General features: G+C 48.7%; 1 protein-coding gene across 1 annotated transcript in view; it reads right to left on the bottom strand.

Moving 5' to 3' along the window:
• Positions 1-244: 244 nt before the first annotated feature.
• Positions 245-17,172, bottom strand: part of WWOX (WW domain containing oxidoreductase) — a 978,183-nt gene continuing 961,255 nt past the window's right edge. Inside the window, exon 9 of the mRNA XM_047078801.1 lies at positions 245-1,450. Coding sequence (XP_046934757.1) covers positions 1,262-1,450 — 189 coding nt within the window. The 3' untranslated portion in view covers positions 245-1,261. The remainder of the gene's footprint in view (positions 1,451-17,172) is intronic.

Below are 17,172 nucleotides of genomic sequence, written 5' to 3'. Positions count from 1 at the left end.
CCTCTCAAGGTGAAATTAAACAATAGTCATTTTTCTTTCTCTCTTCTTTCTTCAACAGAAAATATGATGCTGGCATGCTAATCGCGGGAGACAACTTGGCCCACAGACAGCCACAAAGCACAAAAACAAAACAAACTCAGAGAAGAAGAAACAAGAACGGTGTTTTCCTGGCGTCTACAAGAAGCGCTTTATTTTTCCTCTAGATTTCTTTTCTAAAAAAACAAAACAAAACAAAAAACTGAAACAAACATTTAAAGAAACAGTGCGACCTTCAGGTGATAATATTCAAGCATGTTCTTTTATTAAGCATAGGATGGGAGGAGTGACAGGAAGTCTAAGCAGAAATCTCCAGCAGGATAACGCAGAGGTCTTGAACCTCTGTGATCCGGGTTACTTCTAGAAACTGCAAATGAGGAATGAATGGAAACGACTTGTTATCCTCTGCTCCCGCAAATATCCTGTATATTCTCACGGACGCAATGCTTCCTTTCTTGCCTGCCAAGGTGTCTAGGGCATGATTTGCAGAATTTGTTACAATCTCTAAAGAATTTTGGGTGCAGCTTTGGCGAGGGAGTGGGCGGGCCAGCCCTTCTGTGACCCACCAGCTCTGTGCATGGCACCCGTTTCTAAGTGTCACCTCCCTCCTGGCTGGCTGGGAACAAGGGTCCCCAGTCATCACCGCGCCCACTCAGGCTTGGTCAGGGTGAGTCAAACAATGATCTCCTGGATCCGGGCAGCAAAGAAGGACAGACACTCGCCTCTTCTGCCCTCAACAGGAGAAGACCAGCTCCAGGCTACAGCGTGGCGATGGTAAGGCCGTGGCTGTGGTGGTGGCCAGGGTGGGGAGAGACAGGGGGCACCTGGCTACTCTAAACAGTGTGAGAGAATTGCTTGGGCTTCCGCAGTGAGCCAAGGGACCCGCATACCAACTAAGCGTTCGCTTTCAAACAGGCCGCCACCAGGAAAGCAAAGAGACCCGGGCCTCACCCAGCCCCAGAGAAGGGAGATGGTCCCCCTGGCCCTGCCATTCCCAGCTTCTCACCGGCGCTTGCCATTTTTCCCTCTGTCGTGACTACTCTTACTTCCTTTGTCTGGTGGATCTGGGTTGGGGGAGGGGGTCGGGGGGGCTGGGGGGACCTGGAAAGGCCCGGGATCGTAAGTGGGCAGGGGCCCAGCGTCGGCAGCTACGCGCGCACACACACGAAGTGAGCGCGCGCACAGGGCGGGTGTGTGTGCCGAGCACACTCACGGCCGCCCGCGCTCAGCCGGACTGGCTGCCGAGAGCTTCCTGGATTAACCGCTCGCTGAGCACCCACAGGGCGCGGGCCGTGTCTTCGCTCTGAGCTTCGGGGGACGGCACGCATCGGCAGCAGTTGTTGAAGTACATCCCTCCCAGGCCCTCGAGCTCTGGGGCGGCAGCACAGTAGACGGTGGTGGCAGCTCCTTGTTGCTGGAAATCAAAGAAAAAGAAGGCCCAAATCATTATTATTCTCATTATTGTCATTGTGATTATTTTTTAAAGAAAAGAGGTGATGAGCTGACTTCATTCTGCCTGGGCATGAGCAAGCCCCTCCGCGTCGGGTTCGGCTGCACCCGGATCTCAGCCTGGCAGAGGGTACTGAACTCAGCATGTGACCGTAAAAGGGATGCGGTGACCATCCTGGAAAAAAGCAAGTTCACAAACGCTGCTCGTAAAGCTGGTGTGACTTTTTACACCTCGTAGAGGAAAAGGCTTCAGAAATAAATACGCGCCGCAATAAATCACATCAAAGGTCTCTTCTGAGCCAAGAGAAAAGAGGGTATATGCCTTTGAACATGCAGGAACAAGCTCATCCAACCCGTTGACTTCTGAATGCATGATGTGATTTGACCCCGAGATGTTTCCAGAACCTTCTGTCTGAATGAAACCAACCACTCTAATGCCCATCAGATAGAAAACCCAGGGAGGGCCTGATGCCAGAGCCTCTCTTTATTTTATTTTATTTTTTTTGCCCATGGTGCTGCTAGGAGAAGGGTTTGCTGGGTGAAAATGTTTAAAACACGCCTACACACGTTCTTCTTAACCATGCATACGTGTCTCAAGCAGACACAGGACACGTGTAGTAATTCATCCAGATCCCATGAAAACCTTTCTTCATATCCATCCCGTATTTGCAAGGGGACAGTGACTAAGGGGGTACATTTCCTCCCAGGCCACTTCAAACTGTAAGTTGCAATGAGTACAATTGATTACTTTCGATTCACCTTCTGAGTAACAGTTGGTGCTGTGGCTAGGGATGTGTGTGCCGATGGGGCACCATATCATCCCGGCTGACACAATGCTGTCAGGGATGCTGTAAAGAGGGCAAGAAATCACTTTGCTTTGCAAGCCATAATTAAAAATAATAGGCTGGTGTTCGTAGGGAGACACGATAGGCACGGCTCTAATTTAAAACCAATACAGTTTATCTGGCATCTTATGATTATTTATGTGGATCACAGCCCTTGCTGCATCAACTAATTATCAGCTGATAGGGAGGGGGGGGGTTGCAGAAGAGGATGGAAAAAGGTAATGGGGATAAGGTCACCGTTAGGGGAAGACCCTAAAGATATTTGAGAGGGAAACGCATTTCTGTCCAGGTGTCGTAATTTTAGGACAGTGCTAAAAAGTAGACTTGAGTGTTTTGCTTGTTTTTGTTTTTTTTGGTGGGGGGGAGAGAGGTTCAGTGTCGGGTTCTAGGGTCACATTTGAATTGGTCTGAAAAGCAAATGGTCAAACGCAGTCAAGCGACAGGATTTTGTGGGGAGCACTGTGGAGTGGAGAGCAGCGGAGAGCGTCCGACTTGAGTCCTAGTGATAGCTGGATGCTTGACTGGGTTGGACAAGTCCCATTAGTCCAGAATCCGAACACCTGACATGACTCCCAATTTAATTAAACAGGAATGGGTGTCTCATTTCCCCGACCCCCTGGCCATGTCCACTCCCCAGATAGCCAGTTATTTTCTTGGATTCAGCTATTTCTTTTCGAATTGATTTGTGTGGCTCAAGTGTAATGGAAATAAGTGCGTGTCATCCAAATTCCCTCTCACTGAATTATCATTCCTAATAACCCTTAGCTTAGCACCTGGCACATTTATCGAAAGAATTCCGAGCGGCTGATCTGACTCCTCTTCATGCCACGTGGGGAAAAGGGGAAGCGGACTGCCTCTAAAGACAAATTGAAGAACTGAGAGGCTCAGCCTGGTAACCCAAGCCAACTATCACTTTGGCCTCAATTCTTAGCAGGGTTCAGGTGGAGATAGTGTTTTGCTTCATTTTCAGGATATCTACGATTTCCATCTTACTTTGCAGCGGCCAAAACCACCAAAGAGTGGTCGGGTGGTTTGCCATCAGTTCCCAAGTGGTGAGAAAACCCAGTGAGCTCATCCCCAAACTAAGGCTCCCCGCCCCCCGGCGAGTGTGCTTACAATATCAGCATTCACCCATCGTGGGAGAGAAGAACCAAGTAGGCGGCTTGGGAAAGCGAAAAGCGGAAGTCTTCCGAACCCAAGGTAGTACCTTGTCACTGTGACCTTCTAAAATGGTATCGGATTGCGCTCTTGCGTTGTTGGGAGGGTATTTTTGCAAAGAAATTCTGCACGTCCATTGATTCAGAATCAGGCTGATGAGGGAGCTTGGGGGCATGCGTCTTCCCTCGGTGGAATCTGAAAGCAGTTGCAGTTGACCTCCTTTCGTGTAAACCGACACTTGGCTGCCATGCCGAGAACCATACGTTTTAGAAAAGCCCAATCTTTTCCCAAGAGCTGGCTTTGATTCCTTTGCCACGAGGCTCGGGGTGGTGATCCACAGTCCTAATGGCATTCATAAGTAAGTCCGGCTCTAGAGAAGAACATGGGGCAGTAGGGATCCCTGAAAGCAAAGACCACCTCTGCTCTGAAGATGAACGACATCCATTCGGCACATCCACCCTCCTGGGTCTTGCTCGGTTCGGCTGGTGCCCACTTCCCTTGCCTCTCTTGTCGGGACACTTAAGTAGTGACCGTACCTTTCAGTCCCGAGCCCACTCCCCTTCTGGCTTCTCGGGGAATTCTCTTCTCTTTTCGGCCGTGCCAGTGGCAGCCTGAGTGACATCTTTATACGATCGGATGTGATGACAGTTTAATAACAAGTTCTCATTTTTGGCTCATCAGCTTTTTGGTCTGCCTATCATCAGAATGAGACAGAGCCACATTAGGGAAATCTCATTAGTAAATAAACCGGTACTGCTGATACAAGATAAAACATTTTTTAAACGGATGAAAAAAAAAAAAAAACAACTTGTTTCAAGAGCGCTTTAATCACCATCAGATGGCTTTCATGCCACTTTTTGGGGCATCAGTACATAATTCAGAAAAGATGAAAGAGCCGTATAAAGGAAATAATGTTAACAACTGTGCTATAAAATATCTGAAGCGACGTCCGGGTGGTTATCACCACTGCTTACTGATCCAGCGTGATAAAATAATAGCGATACCTTGACACATCAACACCGGCTGGAGCTGTGGGTTCCCCTAAGTGAAGTTTTAAGAACAGCTCACCCAAAGCTCACAGGTTCCAGGCAGTGGCGATCCCTGGGAACCGGGGGGTGCAGCGGCCCCGTCCTGTAGACACGGCACGAGTTGGGGTGCGGATGACGCAAGACTGAGAATTTCGGGTAAGCCCAGCAGAACCTTTAATCACGCCTGAATGCCATTTCGGATCGAGTCAAACATTTGTGAGCTGCCAGAGGAGGAGTATGCCCTCAATCTTTACAGTGTATGTAAAATCACCTACGATTCTTTTTTGGGGGATTCAGTTAAGAGTATCTTGGTAATAAGGGTGCGTCATTCTCTTCAACGCCAATCTTCAACGTCCAATCTTCAACGCCAGAAAGGTGGGCTTTAAAAAGCAGTTGTTTATGTAGAGTTGAGACCCTGAGATCGAAATGAGCCATCCTCACAAAACCCTTTGTGGGGATAAAGATGTTAAGTAGCTGCTTTTCATCAACCTTTATTTGAGAAGCACCGGCCATCATTTTGGAGCTGTCAGCATGGAATACAAATGAATATGGACTCTTTCAAAGGAAAGGTACAGAGGTTTCTGATAGACGATATATGGTAGAGGGAAAAAAAAACAACCCCCACATATTCATATTTGTGATGCATTGGTTAGCAACTCTAATATAACTTGCGTTTTAATAAGGACACGTATTACACGACGTTCAGTTTTCAAGTTTCTCTGTTTTAAAATGCATGCTTACTTAAAAGGAAGAATATATTCCTGTCTTGCCGTAGATTTAACTATGAGACGTATAAAAAAGTAGACACACAGTCACGGAACATCTGTATATTCAGTGATTTCAAGCAGAGTAGACGTTCGGAGATTGCTTTATTATAGACATACTGATGCCAGGACATCGCACAGCCAATGTTGAGTGAATCGACTCAACAGAAAGTAGTTGGGTAAAGAAACCCGTCACGAAAGTCAGCCCAAGTTTGGAAACCCAAGGGTGGGGGGGGAGGAGAGCCCTCTTGGAAATGAGCGGTGACTATCGTGCTGAATTCCCGGACAGTGATGGCAGGAAGACAACAGAGGTGCCTCTTGGAACCCTCAGAGCTGTCCCCGTTACTCCGCCAGGGTCTGCTAGGCAAACATGCGCCAGATACGAAACCAGCCACCTGTCCCGTGGCTCCGGAATGCGGCAGAGTGACTTATCACAGCCTCGGTGGAGAAGAGGGAGTGAGTGCACGTGTCTCGGGTGGAATCAGGGGCTGCCTCCACACCCTGTCTTTCCCTGTCTCCCAAGAACACTCCCGAAAGAAGAGTCTGTAACCCCTCTGCTGGAAAAGCTCAATGCCGTGTTTCGGAGTTCATCTCCGGATACCTTGGTACACATCTGTTCCTCCAAAGACAATAACGGTTTGAATCTCTGATTTGAAAGGCAAACGAAAGCAAACTGGCCCCCAAATGTTATCAGTTCCCTCCTTCCCATCTGAGAACAATCTTTTAAGCCCCAGAATGTGCCGCGTATTTCATTACACGGAGTAAGGCAGCTTGCAGAGGAACGAGGCTCGTGGGCCTTCCCCGGGAGCGCAACCACAGCCAAAAAGTCACCCCCTTCCTCCACCGTGATGCTTGTGCAATCGAACTGACAAGTCGTGAAGTAAGTGCTAATCAACGAACACACCGGCTTCTACCTAAATTATGGGAGACGCTAGAACAGAGAATTCCAAAGGACCCTGTCCTCCAAATTGTCATGGTCTTCTAACGAGTGGTTGCAAACAGGGACTATTCAAGGGGTAACAGTGGATAGCACGTACCGAGAGCTTATAATTTGTCAGGCCCCCCCAGGGAGCTTTATAAGCATGATTTTCTAACCCCCATGCAGCTCTCCAGGCCAGAGGCAATTATGATGTAGCCCCATTTACAGAGAAGCCCAGTTAGCATCAGAGATTAAAAGCAACTTGTCCAAAGCCACACAGATAACCACACGGACGGAACCACTCCGGAAGCCTTATCAGATGGCCGTGCCAAGCCTCCTTCCCACACAGGTGACACAGATGTTCGCCTATCGCCCGCTCCCTGTTGCCTGTCTCCCCCCTTGGCAGAAGCTTCCTGATGAGGGCCTCCTTGCCCTCCTCGCAGCCAAGCCATGGCTGGCCACGGTGTGATGCCCCAACGTGGCCTGCAATTAAGTGGGTTGTCATGCCTTCACCTGAGAAATGTTAAAAGGAGATTTTTTTCTGTTGGTTTAGTCAGTGAACTAAATTGAAATTATATCCATTTGGATTAACAAAACTGAAGGCTCAGCACCACCTCAGAAGATCCAATAGCAAATGACCTTCACGAAAAGGTCACCTGATTCAAAATGCCACCTCCAAGCTCCTCTTGGACCCTAGACTTTGTTCTTTTCAGTGCAGGAACTGAACCACATGAAGACCAGTGAAACCTAAGCAAATCTCCATCCTATAAGTTCGCATACATGTAAGATGCGTGTGGCCTTCTAGAAGACAATACCTGACATGTGACATCAAGTGTTCAGAGGAAACTCTGGTCCCCATGCCCCATTCTCCCCCTGCCCCCCAATTAATTAATTCCTAACGATTGATTCCCACAAAGGCTTCAAACCATATGGGCTTGGATACATGTGGATACTTCCTGTGGGCGTCAAAATAGAACTTTTTTCCAGTACTTTGAGGAGTTTTGCTCACAGGCTGTTCTCAACATTGATTACAAAACACACTCAATTTCTCCAATAGAGAAAAGTGGAGAAGATCAGGAATGTGCAGATACCTGTTTTTAACTGTGGAGGCTTTAAAAGTCTGAGAGAATGTTCCAGAGCATCCATTTTGGTCACATTCGGACTCTTAGCCCTACAGAGGAGAACGTGTCCTGCTCTAAAGCAATGGACTTTCTCCTCTTGCCACAGGGAAACCGCTTCTTTGCTAAAACAAGTTCTCAAGTGTGGAAAACCTCAGAGGTTCCACTCGGGTGACTTGTCTCCCCCACAGCAGGTAAAGCAGTGTCATTCCCCAGGGGACACTGAGCACACAGCCTTGGGGGGCGGGGAGCTTGATGGCAATGGCTCCAGGGGAGGACCAAGCAATAGGGTAGGCCAGTCCATTGCCATGAGTGCAGCTGGTCCCAGCACAGGCTGGAGCCCCAAACTCAAAGGGTCTCCCGAGTGAAATGTTTGAGGGGGAGCAATTGTGGTACCGCTTTCAAGAAAAAGCCACATGTCCACAGGCCTCCATTCAGAGACAGTCTACAAGGTGACACAGAACCTTTCTTGTCTGTTTTCAGGCATCCCAAATAGGTCCCCAAATCCAAGTCAGACTACAAGGACCACAGCATTCCCCTTGACAAAAGACATGAATTTCTAGCAGAGTCATTATGGAGTTTTAAGAGAATGACTTGGAGACCAGGGTAGAATGAGCTGGAAAGTCAGGAGGCACATCACTGCTATTCCTCTGAGAGACATTTGCAGGAACGAGTTCAGAGACTGGTCGGTTCAGGACGGAAAGCTGGAAAGGTTTTGTTTTTGTTTTTAAAGACAGAAGAATATATTTGTCCTCACTAGCCTTAAGTTTCGCAGAGCAAAAGGCAGCCAATCCCAACCATCCAAATAGGCCCGACGCCATGTTTGTTCTGGGCAGGCCAGGCACGGGAGGATTTTCACTTAGGCTAGCAGCAGGATGTAAGCGCGCAGTGACCTTGGTAGGGTTTCAGGACCTGCATTTTCGATTCAATGAACTGTTCTGAACTTTCCCTTGAAATAAATGAGACCCTTTTCATACCTCTTCCGTGTTCCGGAATCCCTGCCATAAATGTTGCAAGGGCTCCATGACAGATTTATGTCTGGTCTCAAAAGAGCGGAGGCGCAATATTTAGAATGGTTTTCATCTTTCTGAGACCTGCTGTTTTCCGAGGCCTGTAGACCTGCTTTGGGCAGGCGTCCAGGTTCCTCCGAATGAGGGGAAGGAAGAGGAACACAGGTGCATTCCAGGTGGGCAACTCTAATCCTGCTTATTCCCCCTTCGATTCATGCCCACCAGAACAACCTAAAGAGGACTGGGCCTGAGAGATGGTGTCCTTAAAAATGAGAGAGGATACCACTGATGGTCTCATAGCCATGGAAGAATTCCCTGGGCATTCCCCGCCAGGGCTGCCCGGAAAACCCACACTGCTCAAAGTACAGTTTCTTTTCCAATGGGATGGAAAAACGCACTGGGGTAGCCATGCTTCCACGGGTTAGTTCGAAACGGCAAAGCAGATGAGCCATAGAACTTTGCCACCCAAGATAGCATCATGCTTCCGTACGGGACAAATCTGACGGCTGGAAACTGAAATTTTCCAACCAGGTCGCCTCGACTCCAGTGCTGAAAGATGGCTGGGTGTTTTAAGAGGTAAAAGAAAATACTTAGCCTGTGTTCATTTGAAACATTTTACATTTTTACTCTACTGTTTTATCCTCAGTTCTAAGTAGCTCTGTATACTGTATATAAATGTATGTCTCTGTATTTGCCATGTATACTGAAATAAACCTTTGAAATAATTGCCAGGCAGAATTAATGGGTTCCGTTCCAATATAATGACGCAGAGAATATCTTAACAGTACAGGTGAAACAGAAGCTCCCCCCCTTCCTTTCCTCTGCATGGAATCACTCCACCGAGTTGGCCTGCCACATTGGATCTTTTAGAAAGCCAAGAGCTGACTGTTTTTGCGAGCAAGCCAGATTTCAGGGCAAACCCCAAACAAGCTGTTTGTTTAGATTTTAAGGTTGACAGTTCATTTACACCGAGGTCATGTAAATATTCCACAACTGTAGCACCGAAAGGCATGGGGAGGGGGTGGAATAAAACCCACAGGGTCTTGTGATGGGACCACATCATGGCAAGACATTAACTCTTAACTCTGTCTTCCAGAAACCAATGAAAAGAATGGACTTTGCGAGAACTCAGCTCTCACAGGCAGGCGCCCATGTCTGGCCCGCTGTTTGCATTAGGTTTGCGCGTTTTTATAGCGAGCTCTCCACAACGGATCATTTCTCAGGCTCAAAGACGCTGGCCTTGTTAATATTTCATTTAGAACATACTGTGGAGAGCATCTCATTTATATTACTTCCATAATTAATGGTGATAGCTTAGGCACTGCCTTTATACAGAGAGATCTCGTCACAGTGGTCGATGGGTAATGAGAAACAATAGATATTTCATTCACCAGCAGCTTGTTGCTAGTTAGTAGGAAATGATCACGTGTGCTGTTGCTTTAATTGCCAGGGTAAATAATTCTGCCTCGGTGTTAGTGAACATTTTAAAGCACTTGATGCAAATAGACTAGAAACAAAACAAACAAAAAAAATTACCTTGATTATGCAACACCTTAGCATAGAAAGTTACAAAGGTATGTCTTTTTTTTTATTAACTGTATTCTATCATGCAAATATTATCTAAATATGCATGTGCTGACGACTCATCTACTGTATTTTAGGAAATACAATTAGGCTGCCTTTCTCTTCTCCTATGTAGACTGTAAATAGCTGTAGATCTTTCTCTTGTTTCCGTATGTAAATATATGTAAATACTAACAAGCTATGCATGCTGATATTCTAGGCAATTTCAGGTACTTTTATAATCTGAAGGCATGTACTTGAACTGGTTTGTTTAAAGGGAAAAAAAAACTCTCTCAAACTCTTTAAAGCTGAATAGAAATTAAAGATTTCTTCCTAGATGGTTGTGGTTTCTTTTGTTTGCTGTCTCATCCCTGAACAGTGCTCCACTCAGTTTCCCTTGCCTGCTCCCAGGGAGGAGACCCATGGCCAGGCACCTGGGCCAGGAACAATGTAGAACTGTTTGGCTTTTGTGTCTTCCCACTTTCCTTGAGTTTTCTAAAGAACTTCTAGAATCATAAGCTAGGCGGCTCTGGATTTTCCTAGCAAAAGAATCTGGGGTTAAAAAAAAAATTCGTATTTACTGCTCCCCTAATAGGTGCCAAGCACAGTTCTAGATCATTCACGTCCCCAAAACCCTATGAAAGGATCCTGTCGTCCCCATTTCAAAGATGCGGAAACTGAGTCACGGCGAGATTAACGTGTCCCTAAAGTGCCTTCCAAACCCTGATGCTTTCCTGTATGCCAAGGGTAAGTAAACTTGTTCTGCAAAGAGTCCGAGAGAATCTCTTAGGCTCTGCGGGCCATATAGTCTCTGTCACAACAAGTCAAATCTACCACTGTTAGGAAAGCAGCCACGGACAGCATGCACACCGGGGAACATGGCTGTGTTCCGATAAAACTTTATTTACAAAAACGAGCAGTGGGCCGAATTTGCCCTACACGCCCCAGTTTGCCAGCCCTGCTCTACTCCTTGCCAAAACTCAGGTGCTCTTCAACAGCACATTAACATTTCCCTTTCGAGTACGTTTATGTGTTTGATGGACTGGGGAAGTCATTTGATCAATTGAAAACTCCATTTCTTCCCTGCAGGTAGCAACACTATTTGTCGAAGTCATGAAATAATAAGGAGGTGAGCAAAAATGAAGTCCCTTGAGCTTATAAATCAAGCTGTCTTTCTCAGACAAATCTCATTGCCAGGTTTCAATTTAGTTATCTTTTGTTTTCATAAATGGGGATGGAGGGAGAAAGTATGAAAGGCTAGGTTAAAAAAAAAAAGAAAGAAAAAAGAGAAAGAAAGAAATGGAGCGACACTCACTCTTCAATGAGGGGAAGGAGCCTATTACCTCAGGTATCTATGGAAACCAAGCAGCACGCAAACTTTTTAATGGCTGGAAAACAGCACTGGCGTTTGAAGATGTTTTTCCCAAGTATGATGCTTCAGTGTAAATGCATTAATTGACAGTTTCCTTCGGGACTTTTTTATTGAAGTGTCCAAACTTAATTTGATGGCACAGGGAACTCTCTGGAGCCCTTGAAGAAGGCGGCAAAGGTAGGTCTTTAGAAAACTGAGCCGGCTCGGGCATCCTGCACAATATCTGACTCTCCTGCGGATCAAGTGAAAAGCCAGCCCTCACTGCCTATAGTTCTCCCCTTAGGAAGCCCTCTGAATTCACCATGGGCTGGGAGAGACTCCCTCTAGCCTCTGTTCTAACAAGAATCAACATCGCCTCTTGGGTCCTGTAGGGACCGGGGGCGGGAGGGGGAGCAGGAGGAGGAAAGAGCGCGTGTTCTGTGGTCCAGTGGCGCTACGGGAGGGTAGGGAAAGACCAGGAGCTGAAGCCAGAAACGCACCCGAATCCTGAGGCTCGAGCCTCAGCTGTGAATGGGCATAGTACCAGCCTTCGCGTGGTCTTGGGAGGATTTGTGATGACCTCTGGCCATTTCCTGAGTTCACAATAGACAACTAGTTCAAAGGGGCCTGATGTTCTGTTCAGAGTTTTAAGAAGGAAGCATACAGACCAGACTGCCCTTTCCTTTGTTTGAGGGACGTTCAGTAATAGGGGGCAATGGATACTGCCTTCACAATTCAAGTGGCGGTCATCTTTCTCACTGTCATTATCCAGCATCTTTGGGTGCTGTGCTGGCCATGGATTCCACTCTTCCTCTGGTTCCCTGCCCGCAGCAACCAGAGACCCAAGTTCACCTCCACATCCCTAGGACACTTACATTTGAACAACGGCCACAGTTGTTTGTTAAGCACTCTAAAATTCCAGATTCCACTGCCTACCTCTCACCCGGCCCCTGGGCCCTCGACACATAACTCCTTCAAATCTCCAAATCTCCCTGTGCAACGGTGTCTACAGAAAGGGACCCACGGATGGACCCACAGGTGAGCAAGCAAGTGCAGTTAAAAAAGAAAAACCACAGGAGGCACCTGGGTGCCTCAGTTGGTTAAGCGGATGACCTGACTTCCGCTCAGGTCATGATCTCACAGTTGGTGGGTTTGAGCCCTGCATCAGGCTCTGTGCTGACAGCTCAGAGCCCGGAGCCTGCTTCAGATTCTGTGTCTCCCTCTCTCTCTGCCCCTCTCCCACTCACACTCTCTCTCTCAAACATAAATAAACATTAAAAAAAAAAAGTGCAGTAAAAATATAGACTCTAGGTGTTGGGTAGATGGGTGACTGCTACAGTATTCTTCCAAGTTTTCTACTTAAAAGCTTTTATAATATAATGTTGGGGGAATAGTCACATCCATCCCTGTGGGAGATGATACCCATTTCACAGACGGGAAAGCTGAGGCACAGAGGTGGCACTGAGTGGCCTAATGTCTTCTGCCCAGTAAGTGGTGACATCTGTCTTGAAAGCCACTTGGCTCAGGTGTTCCTTCCATAAAAGGCCCATACGCATCTCTGTTACACCTCCTAGTGGCAATTAATCCCATCCCTCTGATTCTACTAGTCTGGTTTCTGCTTCAAACATGAAAACTGGTTTTCCCACCGTATTCCCACCAGGATGGCAGTTCTTGGGGTCCCCAACTCAGACTCCAGGAATCAATGATCTCAAGAGCAAAAGTGACCATGTGTGCAGGGATGTGGACTTGTATCCATTCATGTGGTGGCTATTTAATTTGGCTTTTGACTCTCAGTTCCTGAAGGTAGAGGGTTATTCTCCCTGGCTGAAAGCATCCCACTCGGTAGAGAAGGGCTGACGCCTTCTGGCATGTTGAGAGTGTCTGCGATTTGGACCCAAAAGTCTGGGATGGGAAGCTGGGCAGAGAGCACAGGAGAGCAGCACAGTGGGACAATCAGGGAGCCAGCAATCAGACGCAGGGGTGAGGATGTTGCGGGCGGGAGGCAGGGGCCGCTGGCATCGGGGCCACACGGGAGCATGAGATGGTCAGATGAGCAACCCTCTGGCCAGGCCTCCTGCTCACAGTTCTGTCTCGCTATGGTCAACCCCAAATTTTAGAAGCTATGAGAGGGGACCCTGAGTGTCTTAGTCGGTTAAGCATCCAACTTCGGCTCAGGTCATGATCTCATGGTTCGTGAGTTTGAGCCCCACGTCGGGCTCTGTGCTGACAGCTCAGAGCCTGGAGCCTGCTTGGGATTCTGTGTCTCCCTCTCTCTCTGCCCCTCCCCTGCTCGTGCTCTCTCTCAAAAATAAATAAACATTAAAAAAAAAAAAAGAAAAGAAGCCACAAGACAATCTCAACCCAGTCCTGATGATTTGGGCAGGTGCCCCCTGTCAACCATGCTCCGCTTCATATTAACTTCTTATTTAAATTTTTCTCTGGTTGGAAATTCTCCTCTGGGCCGACCCAGCACCCTCACCTCTTTCCTTTCAAACGCTAGAAGATACGAAGCCTACGTGTCTACCTTTCGGTCTTCCCTCTGGGGACTCACCGGTCACCTGCCCCGGCCCCTCGCCTTTGGCCGATCGCCCAGCCCGGTTATAGTCTTTCCGGGGCAGGTACCTTCCAGCCCGTGAACCACCTTCCTTCCAGACACACCCCGAGTTCCTGTGTCCTTGGCTGGGATGAGTGGGAGGCTGGACAGCTGCCTCAGAGAGGGCGAGTCCCAGCCCAAGTGTGACGCAAGCAACAACACGGCAATGGTGATGATGGTGATGACCTATTGGCACTTCCGACCCTCTTCACCAGGTAGGGCTTACCCTGGAGCCAAAGGCTAAGGAGGTGAAGCCGCTCACGGCCACGCACCTGGGAAGCAGCGGAGCTAAGATCCAAACTGAGCGGGTCTGGGTTCAAGCCCGTGTGCTCGTTCCTGACTAATGTTCCTGCTGACTCCACACCCTGGTGGCTGTACAGCTTCCTGGAACGACGCGCAGATGTGGAAAACTAGGCCCATCGGGCTGTGTTCACGTCCCCTGCCTCAGTGACTGGCCAAGTGGCCATGCGCAGAGCCTCAGGGACCTTCCTCCTCCTTTCTTCTTTTTCTTTTAATGTTTATTTACTTTTGAGAGAGAGACAGAGAGAAGGGGAGAGGGAGACAGAATCCAAAGCAGGCTCCAGGCTCTGAGCTGTCAGCACAGAGTCCGATGCGGGGCTTGAACTCAAGAGCCAGGAGACCCTGACCCGAGCCGAAGTTGGACACTTAACCTCCTTCTTTCTGATCTCCATTTCTTAGTCCTTCAATCCCCGGCTTCTAGCTCGGTGTCCCCTGCCTCTGGGGATATCATTTCTGCCCACAAATGATTGGGGACATACCCCAGGAGTTGTCTGAGGCCCTTCCCCTACAGTCTTCCTCTTTCACCAATTGCTTCTCAGGCCAAGCAGGTCTCGCAGGCTGGCAAGCCTTGGGTTAACAGTCGGGCGACTGTGGACTGTCTCCCAGCAGCCACCAGGTGGGCCCGTGACAAGCCACCTGCGGCTGGGACTCTCCTGCCCTCAAAGTTCAGAGAAATGTTGAACTCGGGACAACCGGCCACACCAAAGAGAATCTTACCCTGCTTTCTCCCCTTCGGGCTGCCACACCTGAGGGGAGATGTCCTGATAAGAGAAGGGACACAAACACGCTCGTACCTACCAAACAAGGTGTCAGGAATGATACAAGCCAGTGGTGTGGCCGGCCCTCAAATTGTCAGGGTGGTGGAAAATCTGTTCTCTGCTGGCCGGGCCCTCCGGATTCCCAATCCACCGACTTTACAAGGCAGGCCCCTTAATGGATGAATCCATATGGGATCTGATCCCTTCTGTGGCACGTTCCAGGTGACAAGCCCTAGAATAGTTGCTGAATTCTTGCAGGAGCCCTAGGGAAGTATCATTATCCCCATTTTACGGACATGTAAACTGAATCTTAGCAAGTAAACTAACTTAACAAATAATTCTTGACTATTGAATTTTGGTTTTGTGCCACCTGCTCACCACCCCCATGCTAAGGGATGCATGTGATTTTTAATGCTTCCAGTAAGGGTCATCCCCCCGCTCCTCCAGATCCTTTCTGAGGCCACTTACCCAAATTACGGGTAGGCCTCTGAGTCCCAAAGAGGCAAAGCTCAAGGCATAAGTAGCAGAGTCGGGAGCTGAACCTAATCCCTGGGGCTCCGGAACCCCACTCCTAACAACGGTAGCGGGAGAAAGGGGAAGGTGCCAGAGGGACAAAGGAGCATTGCACATCTAGTGTTCAAGACTTTACACTATCATTGTAGTAGGCCTTTCTTTTGTTCTTATTTTTTAGAGAGAGGTATAGCACGAGTGTGGGAGGGGCAGAGAGACAGGGGGACAGAGGATCCAGAGTGGGCTTTGCACTGGGAGCAATGAGCCCGACGCGGGGCTCGGACTCAACAAACCATGAGATCGTGACCTGAGCCGAAGTCAGACGCTCAACCGCCTGGGCCCCCCCAGGCACCCCACTGTAGTAGATCTTTCAACAACAACAAGACCTTTCAACATCCTAAGCATTCCACCTTTCACGGGTTCTGTCTCATTTATAATACTCCTGTCGAACACACACGGAATCCGAGGGTCGGGGAAGTTAAGGAACTTGCCCAAGGTCACACAACGAGTAAGGGGTGTCGCCGGGATCCGCACCTGAGCTGCCCATGCCCCTAACCTCTTTGCCGCTTGGCATCTTGGGCCACAGAAGTCAGGCCCTCGCCATGACCTTTGTCATTTATGCTGCGTTAGGAGAGATGTCTCCAGTTGGCGGCTCACAGACTCTGGACCGTGAGGCTAAAACTGGGATGGAGGCCAGGGGTTCAGCTGCTCGTGAAAAAATAATGAAAAGTGGCTCCTTGTGCTGGTCACCTGGAATCTGTGATCAGAGGAGGGGGCAGTCCTACGGAGGATAGCCTTTTAATGGGAAAAAAAAGGGGAGGGAGTCACTTTCCCCCCTTGTTTTTAATATTTACTATTCTCTAATGCTGCTTCTGGTTCCCAGATTTGGGGAAAGGGCCAATTGATTTAAAGTGTAATACAGAGAAGGGCAGATCCATAACTGCTCCGGATTTCAGTACCATTTAATCCCTCCCTAGAGGCTGAGAAGTGTAACTTCCTGCTAATTGGGATGCTAGGGCCTGAGACTCAGGACCACTGTATCTCTAGGGTCCACGCATCAACCACCTCCCACTATCATGGGGGAGACGTACCCCGTCCTTTGCCTTGGGTGTTCACGCTGTCACCGTAATGAACAGGCAATGGGGAGAACAAATACATGAATTGCTAACTGTAGGGTTTGCCTAAAGTGTAGAATCGCCTTTCTAAGCCCATAAAAAATCCTGGGTTACTGCCACGGTCATCCCTTCGGCGGCGGGGTAGGGGGCAGGCGGGGAGGAGTCAAGCAAGATAACCACAATTTACTTTCCCGTGGGGAGCTTTGCACGTCTGTGAAAAGCAGCGTCGGTGACAGTTTAACACCTGGCTCACTGGAACACGGAGGGGAGAGAAGACTTTGATCCGCAGTATCTGCCCAAACCCGTGGTGTAAATACTCTCAACACGACCGTCTGAACGTGGAGTCGGGAAGAGGTCCATGCGCTCAGCCTGGGCAAGTTTGTGTGACACTGCCACCGGTGTGGGGGGGGGGGGACCACAGAACGCATCACCAATAACAGTTTGAAGGTCACGAGGCAGGACAAAACAGGTCAGGACCCCAAGTATAACCGCACTCTAACCGTTGGGGCAGGCACAGCGGCAAAGTAGAGACCCAAGTTGGTTTGGGGGACCCGGGGGCCAGAGTAACACAGACCTGTGACATTTACATTTTGTTCACGTTGGTCCCCATAATCTCAAAGCCGATTCCACTCAGGTGGCGCCCGCAGCCAGAGGT

The sequence above is a fragment of the Lynx rufus genome, unplaced genomic scaffold (genome assembly GCF_022079265.1).
Source record: "Lynx rufus isolate CCGP_SWC_20201006 ecotype Redwood Valley unplaced genomic scaffold, mLynRuf1.p SCAF_16, whole genome shotgun sequence".
Classification (NCBI taxonomy): Eukaryota; Metazoa; Chordata; class Mammalia; order Carnivora; family Felidae; genus Lynx; species Lynx rufus.
The sequence above is the reverse complement of the archived record's forward strand: the minus strand, read 5'-3'. Positions and strand labels throughout refer to the sequence as shown.